Below are 13603 nucleotides of genomic sequence, written 5' to 3'. Positions count from 1 at the left end.
AATTTGAACAAACCCTTAATCCTGTTTTCTGCTGCGTTAAGAAAGATTTTACATTGGACTTGTACGTAACCCATGTAACCGGAGTCATTTTCAATAGAGAGATTTTAGATAGACAAAAACCAATTACAGCTGACAATTGCAATGCTCATTTGGACAACGCCCAGTGATTATAACCGCACATAAGGCAATCAAAAGTAACAAACTGCATGTTATGTAAATGTGTATGAGTAAAGTGGAGAGCTTGCTGAAACCTGTCCTCTCACTAATTTATTGCATTTCATTTTTACAGTTCCATGCCTGTCAAATTTTACTGCACCAATGGGAACAGTCCTCTCTCCTGACTACCCAGAAGGTTACGGAAACAATTTAAACTGCATCTGGACCATTATTTCGGATCCAGGAAGCCGGATACATTTGTCGTTTAATGATTTTGACTTGGAATCACAGTTTGATTTCTTGGCTATTAAAGATGGTGACTCTTTAGACTCTCCAATATTAGGAACGTTCACCGGTGCTGAAGTTCCATCTCATCTTACTAGTAACAATCACATACTACGGTTGGAATTCCAAGCAGATCATTCTATGTCTGGACGTGGATTTAATATTACGTATAGCAGTAAGTAAGATTATATTTTGCTGCATGTGATTTTTGTAACAGATAAAGCATGAGAGTAACATGATTGCAGTCATTTTTCTATGTTACGGTTAAAAGAAAACTGCCAAATTATAATTTCGGTATATTCGCTCATCCATAATGACTAAGTGGGTCTCTTTAACTTTCCTCTTTGTTTGAGATTTACAAAGATGAGCAGTGACAGATGACAACATTTGAAAAAAAAATCAATTTTGCAAAATGCTGTTGGTAGTCATTCATGGTCTACATTTCTATATGTGGCCACCCGGTAGTCGTGACTTGAATAACAATCTTTGGTTTTACTAATAAGTCCTTACAGAATGGCAAGGCTGTAAATAACGAGACCTTATGTTTGATCTAGGACATAGAAAGTATATAAATTTGGACATGTGCATACAACCAGTGGCTTCTAAATTGGTGATGGAAAGATTTGTGTCAAATAGGCTTGCAATGTATACGCCAGATATAATTTACAGGGTTGACAACTTGACTTTTTATCTTTCCTGGACAACTTATCAAAATATTACATCAGGAAACAACCACTGATCTCAGGGAGACCAGTCAAAGAAAACACTGTGGCAGCCGGCAAAGGCGCTCAATCAGTGAAATCCTAGGTGCACTGCTCCCTGGGAAATACAAATATGCAAATAAAGTCCGTGGAGCCTCATTTAAGAGTCTCAAACACGGGACTAGCCAGATCTTCCTCCAAGGAAAGACCCAGCCAAGGAGTGGCTCCTTTCGGAAACCATCATTACCACCATATTAAGTGGCCCTTTAAGTCAATATCCAGCTCTTTACGAGTTTACAGATATGACAAGGGAAATACCAAGGCCAGGTATCAATAGACAGCTGTTTTGGGGTGTTGTCCCTCATCAGTGTGCAGTAGGATTCTGGCTAGGTGGGAGCAATGCCTAGTAGACCAACATCACGAAACAATCACTGACCTTAGGGAGACCAGTCAAAGAAAACACTGCGGTAGCCGGCAATGGCGCTCAATCAGTGAAATCCTAGGTGCACTGCTCCCTGGGAAATACGAATATGCAAATAAAGTCCGTGGAGCCTCATGTAAGAGTCTTAAACACGGGACTAGCCAGATCTTCCTCCAGGGAAGACAGATAATATTTTTACAGACACATTGAAAAACCATAGTAAATCATCATGGTTACAATTGATCCACGTCTACAGCCCATAATTCAGATATGAAGACATCAGCTGCTTTCACTGTAAACTGTAAAATGCTGATAATTAATCAAAATTGTAGTTTTTAAAATTTTCTTTTGCTGAAAAAAATCACGGATATTTTGCATTTTTTTATGGATGGGGCAAGTGCCTTATTTTTATGGACTGTACAGGAATTTCTGGAAGGTTTACAACTTTGATAATCCAGTGTTCAAGAGCCATAAAAAACTGAGTCTCTATTTATCCATAATAGCATTTTATAAAGTATAAAACAGACAAAAAAACAACGCGTTTCAGGTGGTTAGATCTCCCTTAATCATGGTACACCCTTTAATCGTCAAACTTAAGTCTTCTTTTTTTACTTATCCAAAACATGACAAAGAAAGTGTAAAAACAAATGCATTTCAGGTGATCAGACTACCCTTACTCAAAGTATCATGAGTAAGGGTGGTTTAACCACCTGAAATGCTTGGGTTTTGTCTGTTTTTATTTTTTCTCTACCATGTGCTATTATGGATGAATAAATAAAGAATACTTGAATACTGGATTAAATCTACCATATACTGTATGCTATACTTGGAAAAGTGGGCCTGCTACATTTTCTGTGCACCGATGACATGACCTCATGATGCAGTATGATTATTTTCCTTGATTGGTGAGCCATTTACTTTTTCTGTTTATTTTCATAGACTTTAAATGGCCTGCGTAACATCACGGAAAAAAATGTTTTCCTATTTTTTGAACAGCATCACTCATTGTTGTTGGCTGTGTCTTGTATAGCTGATTTATTCCTTATGCACAAAAGTCTTATTGTTAGGCGCCGGGATTCTCCCGCTGCAGAGGGCAGATCCCAAACCCTGTGTGCCTCTGTTTTCTACCATTCTGCTCCAGCTGCAGAGGAGGCTGTTCAGCAAAGACATTGGTCTCAGTGTCTTGCTCAGACTTGTGCTGTGCGCTTGGTCACTGCTGACTTTCTAGCCAAAGCTATAGTAACTAGCAACAGGCAGTGGCGAGGAGACATTCCATAGGCTGGACTTCTCCATACTGAGCATGCTCATGAGGTGGCGACCTCTCATTGGTGGTCGATCATCAGCTGCTCGGGTGACGAGGCAGGTCCAGATTAGTCCACGAGCAAGGTCTGACTAGACTTAAATGGAACATATGAAAGGTCCCTTGGAGCACGCGTTGGAACGGTAAGGTCATTTGTGTTTGATGCATTGGTGCATACGTTACCACCTTCTGTGCATGTGAGCCGCTACTAGCACTGCAAGTGTGCATCTAGGCAGGCAGTGTAGGGTGTGAACTTCTGCTTGGCTTAGCATTTGACTCCAGGCATTTTAAGTCGCATGTGCAGATCGTGCACCGTATGTCAGAGGAAGCACAACCACTAGTTTAGACTTTCCTGGGGGTAGCTATAAGGGCCCCAATTAGCGTCATTATCACTATACTCCTGTGAATCCTAACAGGGTATAGGCTTGAGTGCTCTCTCTTGTAGTACCGCTCTGTGGAACAGAGCAGGTACTTTGCACTCTTTCCACACGGAGTGACATTTAACTCTGTGTGCTTACGGTGCTTGCATGCAGCATCGCTCCAACATTGTTTACTAGCTGCGGTTCCTCCATCACCACGCGGTGGCCCCCGGTTGCGATCGCACCGTCTTGTATTTTATATTTGGTGTGATCCGCAAACCCTAACATTTATAAACATAAAACCTTGTAGTGCTAAAGATCTATTGTCAAGGGCACTGGTCATTTATTTTCCTCTTGAATATAAAATGAACATTTTTTCCTCAAAATTAATTGACTTTTTGTTTTAATCATGAGTTTAAGTGGTCACTCCTTTGGTCATGATTATCTATTAAATATTATAATTGGATGTGAATATAATGGTAATATTGTATTTTTTAAAAGACTTCAGCTCGATCTGAAACCATGGCAACTTGATGGATGAGCAATCTGTAGGAAGATCGATCTTGTACAAAGCTATATAGATCTCTACCGCTGTTATCTTGATGGCATCAAGCCATCGGGTTGCTGGTCTTTCTCTTTGAGTTGTTACTCCCGTTCTTTCGACCACAGTGTCCTTCTCCAGATGGTAATATAGGAACAACTTAATTGCATATAGTTTATTAGCGCAAGCTTGTAATGTTTAGATGGTTTACTGCTATTATATCACATTTGATTTAAGTGGTAGTTAGCCGATATCTTATAGAGTTACATAATTTCTCTTGGGATCAATAAAGTGTATTGCATCGTATGGTAACTTATAACCATTTCTCTGTTGATGTTAGTAAGAGTACTTTATTTATTGAAGTATTGTTCTTTTGTTTTAGACCACTATTGTAATAATTCATTACTGACATCCATCCTACATGAATCACGCATGTTGCATTCAGGAGTTGAGCCGAACCATAATTGGCATATTCTAGCTATGTCACACAACATCTGCCTCTAGTAGAAGCAATCGGAGCTTCAAGCATTTTTTAAACCCATTACTATTACTATTGCATTAACAGTTGTCTCCTTCTCACCCTGCGCTTACGTATGGTTTTGTAGCCTATTCCACTTTTGTGCAGGCCTATGATCTTGTCCCTGGCATCCTTAGAAAGCTCTCTGGTCTTGCCCATGTTGTAGAGGTTAAAGTCTGACTAATTAATTGAGTCTGTGGACAGGAGTCTTTTATAAAGGTGACTATGTAAGGCAGCTGTTGATAAAGCTGGTAACGAGTTGATTAGGAGCATCTAACTGGTCTGTATGAGCCGGAACTCTTAATGGCTAGTAGGGGATCAAATACTTATTTCTCACTACAAAATGCAAAGAAATTTATATAACTTATACAAAGTAAATTTCTGGATTTTATTTTTGATATTCAATGCTAATATTAACCTACCCTTCATGTCTAAAGGGGGTTTTACACATAGTGATATCGCTAGCAATATCGCTAAAGCATCACCAATTTTGTGACGCAGCTGCGATATTGCTAGCGACATCCCTATGTGTGATACTTACCTCCGACTGGCTCCCCCGCTGTCTGTTGCTGATCACGCGAGATTGTGCAGCTTCATTTCTCGTCGGGCACTTCCTCCTGGGCTTCCTGCTGGCGCCGACGAGCGACACGCGGGCGGGAGCACGCCAGGATCGTCGCGTCTGAAAGGTAAGTAACGACCGCTGCTGTGTCGCTGCATCGCTGTGAGATCTGCCTGTGTGGCAGTTCACTAGCGACCATTTAGCGATGCACCAGCGATACTGACCGGGTTATATCGTGGTAGGGATCGCTGGTGCATCGCTAAATGTAGAGGGGCCTTTAGTCAAAGGGCAAACTTGCAAAATCAGCAAGGGATCAAATAATTATTTCCTTCACTGTACATGCTGCTATTCAATTCTTCTATTGTGTTGCGGTAACGAGAATAAACTTAGTAACATTGTTAGTCACACTGTAGAATTCTCTGCACTTTTGTGGAACATCAACATGTTTGCAGGGAACACAGGTGTTAATTTGTTTGATGATTCTCTCAAATTGTATTTGAAAAATGGTGGAGGAGTCTTAGGAACTTTCATTTGCTATTGCAGATAGAGCGGTAAGGGAGATCTCCTGCTGTGGCCAGTTGCCTTATTAGAAGAAGGAGGGTGAAATGGTTAATGCTTTATATAAATTTCAAAAAAGTGAATCTTTAGAACGGCAATCCTAGTATTGCTCTACATCAATTTTGAACCCAATTAAAAGAAAAAATTACCTTTAACTGAATCAGTACTTTGAAGTTTTGATTAAACTAATGGTAGAATTTACTATTTAAAGAGTATGTCTGTTCTTATCGCCATAACTAAACAAGTAATTGCTTCTGCCAAGGCCAGAATCGTGCCATTAATACCAATATAAATTTAGTGTCTTTTCAAAGTGACACCAGTGGATTATGCTGTCACTAATAAGTTCTCAAAGTGTAATTGTGTAGCATTAACATTAAATTGACTGTGACATATGTCACGCCAGATTGGTACATAAAACTGATGTTTTGCCATTAGGGGTTTTCTTTTACAATGCTAAATATTCTCATTCAGCTGCAGTTCACTTACCATGCATGACTACTTACAGTGATGTCCTCTCCTTTCATGCTGATGAAACACAGGTAAAAGAAAGATATTTGATATGTGCACATAACAATCCCCGGTATAGAAGAGAATAAAAATAGTCAAAAATCCTATCAATGAAGTATTTACATAATATCAAGTATTTATCTTCTTGACCCAGATAAAAGTACAACAATAATTATACCACCAATCATAATAATAAATATTTTATTACTAACTATAAATGCCTTTTATCATCATCTGTATTATTATTCAGTCCTGTAGACTGGTCCAATGAAAGGAGCTCCAACAAGAGCCCCAGACTCACCAGAGTAACACATTCTCTATGCTTATTGATATCATGTCTTGCTAGTCTTGTAGATCTCATTAAAGGGGTTTTACAGTAGAGAAAAAATGTTTTTTCACAAGTGGATTTTTAAAGACCCAGATCAGTAAGAACAGTTCTTGAGCAACACGTGGCGTTGATGCTGCCAGATCGTTGAGTAGCGAAGTAGTGAAGTAATGCTGTCAAAGAAATGCTCAACTAGTGTTGCAGAACTGGAACAGCAATGATAGATGCAACAGAGCTGAGTCAGCATTGATAGAGCTGCTGCAGAGCTGGAACAGCAATGACATGCAACAGCCCTAGGTCAGCATTGATAGAGCTGCTGCAGAGCTGGAACAGCAATGACATGCAACAGAGCTGCATCAGCAATGACAGAGCTGCTGCAGAGCTGGAAAGGTGATGAATATTGTAGCATAGCTGGAACAGCATTAACAGAGTAAACAGAGCTGTAACAAGATGAATGATGCAGTTTAGTTGAGCAGAATTGACTGATGTTGCAGAGCTGGAACAGCAATGATTGGAATAGTTGAGTTTGAGCAGTCGTGGCTGATGTAGCTATTTGGAACAATGTTGACTGAAATAGAAGTTGCATCAGCGGTGGTAGATGTAGCTGTCTTGCTGGAGTGGTACAGTATAGAAGTTGAAGTATCAGCTAGTGGATAATCGAGTGGTGGTCTTTTTGATGACAGCACAGAAGCATGTCGGATTGTGCTGATGAACAGACACCAGCTGCCGCAAAAAGCAAAAGGTGATTAGCAAAAATGACCTGCCTTCTTCCAGAAACAGTGCCACACCTGTCAATAGGTTGTGTCTTGTATTGAAACTTTCCTCGAATAAAGTCATAAGAGCAGATCTGCAATACTAAATCGATCCTATGGACAGGTATGGTACTATTTCTAGAAGAAAGCAGGCATGTTTTTCCAAGTCTGTATAAGCGTATTAGCTCAACCCCAACTCCAAGTCTGTATAAGCGTATTAGCTCAACCCCAATGTCTCAAGTGGTACCCCACTTGAGACATTCTGTGGTACCCCACTAGAATGTCTCAAGTGGGGTACCACAGGGCTCTGTCCTGGGCCCTGTATTGTTCAACATCTTTATCAACGATTTAGATGAAGGAATTGAGGGTAAACTGATTAAATTTGCTGATGACACAAAGCTAGGAGGGATAGCTAATACTAGAGAAGAGAGAGAGAGGATTCAAAAAGATTTAAATAAACTGGAGAAGTGGGCAGCAACTAACAGAATGGTTTTTAACAGGGAGAAATGCAAAGTACTACATCTGGGCAATAAAAATGAAAAAAGCATATATAGAATGGGAGGAATAGGGCTAAGTGACAGCACATGTGAAAAAGACTTGGGTATACTAATAGATCACAGACTGAATATGAGTCAACAGTGTGATGCAGCAGCAAAAAAGGCAAATGCAATTCTAGGATGTATTAACAGAAGCATACAGTCTAGATCACGTGAAGTAATTATTTCCCTCTACTCCTCTTTGGTCAGACCTCATCTGGAATATTGTGTCCAATTTTGGGCACCACATTTTAAAAAAGACATCAACAAACTGGAGCAAGTTCAGAAAAGAGCGACCAGAATGGTGACCGGTCTGCAAACCCTGTCTTATGAGGAAAGGTTGCAGGATTTGGGAATGTTTAGTTTGCAAAAGAGAAGACTGAGAGGAGACTTAATAGCTGTCTACAAATATCTAAAGGGCTGTCACATTGTAGAAGGATCAACTTTATTCTCATTTGCACAAGGAAAGACTAGAAGCAATGGGATGAAGCTGAATGGGAGGAGACACAGATTAGATATTAGAAAAAACTTTTTGACAGTTAGAGTGATCAATGAGTGGAACAGGCTGCCACGAGAAGTGGTGAGCTCTCCTTCAATGGAAGTCTTCAAACAGAGGCTGGACAGACATCTAACTGGGATGATTTAGCGAATCCTGCTTTGAGCAGGGGGTTGGACCAGATGGCCCAGGAGGTCCCTTCCAACTCTACGATTCTATGATTCTATGATTCAACCGTTGCGTGTTCTTATACTTGAGGTACCGTCAGTCCATTTGTTGTGTTGCTATATTGTTCAATGGGAGACATGAAGTATCTGCCCATAAGATTACTAGATCATTTTGTGTCTCTATAAATATGAATAATATTTATATCCTATTATATTTTCTTACATTCTGTGTAAAAAGGTTTGGTACTTTTTATAGTTCTCTCCTATTTCCTGCCTTTGCTCTTTACAAGCCTTCTGTTCTTATTATGTTTAGGTGTACCCGTCAGTTCATTTTTTCCTGCTGGTGAGCAGAAGCAAAAAATAAAGTAAATGACTAAATTCATGTGTGGATTTCTCATTGAAAGCACATTTCTCCTGGTGATAATCAGAAGCAAAAAAATAAAATAGTTTATTCAGTGGTGGACTTGCAAAGTCTAAGCCAGATTACCCCTAAGGCAACTGTCTCTTCTATTTCATTGGATGGACCTATTTTTTCCAGATACTTTGCAGTAGGCAAAACTGTTAAAATTATTTTGTTGTACATTGAATTTGACTGCTGGTGTAGAAGGAAGAAAAATGTATGTATGTGTCTAATATTTTTATTTAAATTCCGGGTTTGTCGATATTAGAGGAGCTTATTTACCATATATACTGTACTTGTGCATAAGCTGAGTTTATCAGCATATTTTATTGTGCTGAAAATGCCACCCTTGGCTTATACACAAATCAATGTCCAAGAAAGCCGGCAGGGGAGGGGAGCGGCAGGTCACAGAAGCAGCTGTGGCTGAAGCCTGTGCCGCTGCTGTAATAGCGCATAGTGACAGCCGCAGCCGCTAGCTTCCAGCACACGTCATACTCACCTACCTGCACGCCCTGGGTGCTGCTACTGCATCTCATTCCAGCAGCCAGCACCTGCAGGTCTTCCTGCTTCATGATCATGTGGCCCTGATCATTAAGGTAATGAATATGCACTGCTCTCCACTCACATAGGCGTGGAGCGCATATTCATTATCTTATGAGCGGGGCCACATGATCGCTCAGCAGGAAAAGCTGCCGGCGTCCAGAACGAGATGCAGTACCAGAACGCAGGGCACGCAGGTTAGTGAGTAGGATGTTTGTTTTTTTTTCAATAAGAAGCATGCAAACAGGGATAGGGGATAAGGAGCCATGCATGCAGGGACGGGATGGGGGGAGGCAGCATACAACGACCGGGACAGGGAAGGCATGCATACCAGGACAGTGAAAGAGGAGGCAAGCATACCAGGACAGGGATGGGGAGCCATGTATAAAATGACAGGGGTGGGGGAAGCATGCATACAATGACAGGGACCAGGGAGGCATGCATACAATGACAGGGACAGGGGAGCCATACATACTAAGACAGGGATGATGGAACAATGCATGCCCTGCTTATACTTGAGTCAGTAAGCTTACCCAGTTTTCCGTGGCAAAAATGGATGCCTCAGCTTATACTCGGGTAGGCTTAGACTTGAGTATATACGGTACTTCTCCATGTCTGGATAGACAGTACTGCAGGGTGTATGTTATGGCATCTGCAAATCTGTTTCCTGCATCCAAATGGGGTTATTTCTGCAACTTGTGCAAACTTTCCAATAATAGAACCTTGTAAGTAAACTATTTAAAGGCACCCTGTCAAGTGCAAAATTACTATTTACATGCAATAAAGGGTTAATCTGTAGATTGAGAGACTTAAAGGGAACCCCTGTAAAGTAATATAATGCTATGAACCTGCAGATATGGAGTTATTCTGAAGGGTAATAGCATTCTAACACTGTCAGAGCCCAAACCTAAAGGCCAGCTGCTGGGAGGAAATTAGCTTTAAACTCCTCGGCAGCATTGAGCTTTCAGTCATAGGGGTGGGTCAGCAAGAAAGCCTCTGTGCTTATAGCGAGGTGGATGTATCCGTGCCACTGGCATTGACTGACTGCAGACTCAGTATTACGGCTGGCTGTCAGTCAATGCTGGGGTGCAGTTACAGTCCTCACTCTCTATGCAAAGAGCAGTGACTAAAACCGTGCTGATCTAAGCCGATGACTGGAAGATGAACTCTGATTGAGGGAATACAGTTAATTTCCATCTGGCAGGAGTGTCCTCAGGGCCGACATTGCACAGCGTCAGAACGCTATAAACCAGATTAACTACATATATGCAGGTTAATAGCGTTATTTTACAAGACAGGATCCCTATAAAAAGCTGCAAATTAATTTATACCTTCTGGGGATTCGCAAGCTCTCAGTCATAGAAGCATGCACAGAGCAGCTACAGTCATGATTCACAATACTGTGAATGGTGAATGTGATTGCTCATCAGCACTTTGACAGCTCAATCTGAATATACACACTGCAGAACAAATTGTCAACCAAAGTATTGGGGACTGATGACAGCTATCACTCATTGTAAAGTCATAGGTGATTGTAATCACTCCATGCACACTTCTATAACTGAAATCCATTGGCTCCTGAGAGGATATAAGTGAATTAGCTCCCTGTAGCCATGCTTTCATTAAGGCGGGCAAACATTATTTTAATTATATAAACCTGCAGATTAACCTTCACTGGCTCAACATTGCCCAGAGACTCCGGTTGAAAACCTTAACCATAGCATACAAAGCCATCCATAACTTGTCTCCTCCATACATCTGTGACCTAGTCTCCCGGAATTTACTGGCACGCAACCTCCGATCCTCACAAGATGTCCTTCTCTACTCCCCTCTTATCTCCTTTTCACACAATCGCATACAAGATTTTCCCATGCATCCCTCCTTCTCTGGAACTCTCTACCCTAGCATATCAGACTCTCTTCTACCATGGAAATCTTCAAAAGGAACTTGAAGACCTACCTCTTCCGACAAACCTATAACCTATAGTAACCCTTGTTCCACCAAACCGCTGCACAACCAACTCCACCCTCACCTAATGTATTGTCACTCATCCCTTGTAGAATGTGAGCCCTGGCATGACAGGACCCCTTTAAGTATTCAGGAAGATAAAGTAAAGCCTTCTCGCACAGAAACTAATGTGTGGCAGGGTAAAGCAAAGTCTTAGGCTGGTTTCAGATTTGCGCTTTTTGCATGCAGCGCACGGTGCCGCTAAGCCCCGCCCCCTGCCCGCTCCCTGCCCACCCCATCCGGTCATCACTTCCTACTATCGCACACGGCTGCATGCGATCTGTGCACCCTCTTTAGCATAGGGTGCACAGACCGTGCGCTGACCGTGCGCTGGCCGTGCGCTAGTAGGATTTTGGTGGGCGCTGCGCACTTTTGAAGGTGCGCCGAGCGCACCAAAATTCAACATGGTGCATTCGGCGCACACCGGTGCACTTTCAAAAGTAAAGGATGCGGCAGGCCACACTACAGATTACTCCATGGAGCTCTTTTCACGTACCATGCCTGGGTTATCAAGTCAAATCATGAATTACCCAGTCCATGAAGAATCTGACATGGAGTGCACTGATGCACAGCCACTGCTAGATTTATCTGCTGGTACATTCACTCAGAGCACTACATTGTCCTCGCAGTGTACTGAGGCAGAAGCAGACCCTGATGAAACTCAGGTGCCCCTTCCCCCATACCATACCACCTTACACGTTGACACAGAAGACGGCACACATGAAATTGAATTGGAGGTGATGGATGACCCAGTTGTTGACCCAGATTGGCATCCATTGGGGGAAGAGGGTGCCGCTGTCAATAGCTCAGAAGAGGAGGAGGAGCATCCGCAGCAGGCATCGACATCGCAACAGCTGTTATCTGGCAGGTCCGGATCAGTCCAAAAACGGGTTTCAAAAACCAAAAGAGTTGCAGGACCGCTAGGCCGGACGGTCAAATTAGCACAGCATGCAAGGCCTCAAAATGTCTTCCATAGTAGGAAAAGTGCAGTGTCGCACTTTTTTGAACAAAATCCTAATGATCAGGCAAAGGTTATCTGTAAGAAGTGCGCAAAGACCTTTAGCCGAGGGAAAAATCTGAGAAATTTGAATGCCAGTTGCATGTTTAGACATTTAACCACCATGCACTTACAAGCGTGGACGGACTACCAAACCTCATGTACCACATGTGCAACTGCTCCCAATGAAGGTAGTCAGCAACACTACATCATTTCCCCCACTGTAAGCCCACCGGTTAGCACACCACCAGCAGCAAATGTTGAGGTGTCGTCGCAAGGCCAAAACAGTCAGGGAATCACAATGTTATTGCTACGAAAGACTGAATCTAGGCCACCAGAAAGAACACCAACTCCATCACCATCATCAACCCTCTCTCAGTCCGCCATGTCCACCTCTAGTTCCACCATATGCAGCTCTTAAGTCCAGCTCACCCTACCAGAGACTCTGAGTAGGACAAGAAAGTACTCATCCTCTCATCTGCGTACACTGGGTTTGAACGCCCACATTGCCAAACTTATCTCGTTAGAGGTGATGTCCTACCGGTTGGTTGAAAGCGAAGCTTTCCGCGAACTCATGGCCTACGCAGTACCACGCTATGACCTACCCAGTCAGCACTTCTTTTCTGGCAAAGCCATCCCAATCCTTCACCTTCATGTGAATGACCGCATTGTCCATGCACTCAAGCAATCAGTGAGTGGAAAGGTGCACCTCACAACAGATGCAGGGTCCAGTAGGCATGGCCAAGGCCTTTACGTGTCCATCACTGCACACTGGGTTAATGTGGTGGATGCAGGGTCCACAGGGGACAGCGGCGGTGGGCCAGTGCTGCCTAGCCCACGGTATAGGAAACAGTTGGCTGTAGGCGTTCGACCCTCCTCCTCCTCCAGAAGCGAAAGCTCGTCCACAGAGCGCAGTCGCATGAGCACTCCATCCGCAGCTGCCAGTGTTGCACACTCGGTGTCCCACTATCGAACAGCTAGTGGTAAGCGTCAGCAGGCTGTGTTGAAGATGATGTGTTTGGGAGACAACAGACACACCGTGGAGGTACTGGCCGACTACTTGCAGCGACAAACTGAGTCATGGCTGGGCAGTCTACATCTTGAGGCAGGCAAGGTAGTTAGTGATAACGGACGGAATTTTGTGGCAGCCATAGCCCTTACAAAACTCCGACACATACCTTGCCTGGCTCAAACCTTGAACCTGGTGGTGCAGTGCTTCCTCAAAAATTATCCGGAGTTAACAGGCCTGCTCCAGAAGGTCCGAAGACTGTGCTCGCACATCCGCCAGTCGCCTGTACACTCCAGTCATATGCAGAAGCTGCAGCGATTGCTCCAACTTCCCAAGCACCGCCTAATTATCGACGTTGCAACAAGGTGGAACTTCACCCTGCACATGGTTGAGAGGCTGTGCGAACAGAGGCAGGCTGTAATGCATTTGTGGGAGGATACACGGCCAGGCACTTTGAGGGCAGACATGGA

The 13603-nt window shown here is 42.9% G+C and overlaps 1 protein-coding gene across 8 annotated transcripts in view; it reads left to right on the top strand.

The window, feature by feature from the left end:
• Positions 1–13603, top strand: part of CSMD3 (CUB and Sushi multiple domains 3) — a 1871449-nt gene that overhangs the window by 1085116 nt on the left and 772730 nt on the right. For all 8 annotated transcript variants that reach the window (XM_073590214.1, XM_073590213.1, XM_073590210.1 and 5 more), the window contains one exon: positions 290–616. In XM_073590214.1, the coding sequence (XP_073446315.1) occupies positions 290–616 (327 nt within the window). The remainder of the gene's footprint in view (positions 1–289; positions 617–13603) is intronic.

The sequence above is a fragment of the Dendrobates tinctorius genome, unplaced genomic scaffold, assembly GCF_039654945.1.
Source record: "Dendrobates tinctorius isolate UK_male_01 unplaced genomic scaffold, ASM3965494v1 ptg000116l, whole genome shotgun sequence".
Lineage (NCBI taxonomy): Eukaryota > Metazoa > Chordata > Amphibia > Anura > Dendrobatidae > Dendrobates > Dendrobates tinctorius.
This window is presented reverse-complemented; position numbering and strand designations above follow the sequence as displayed.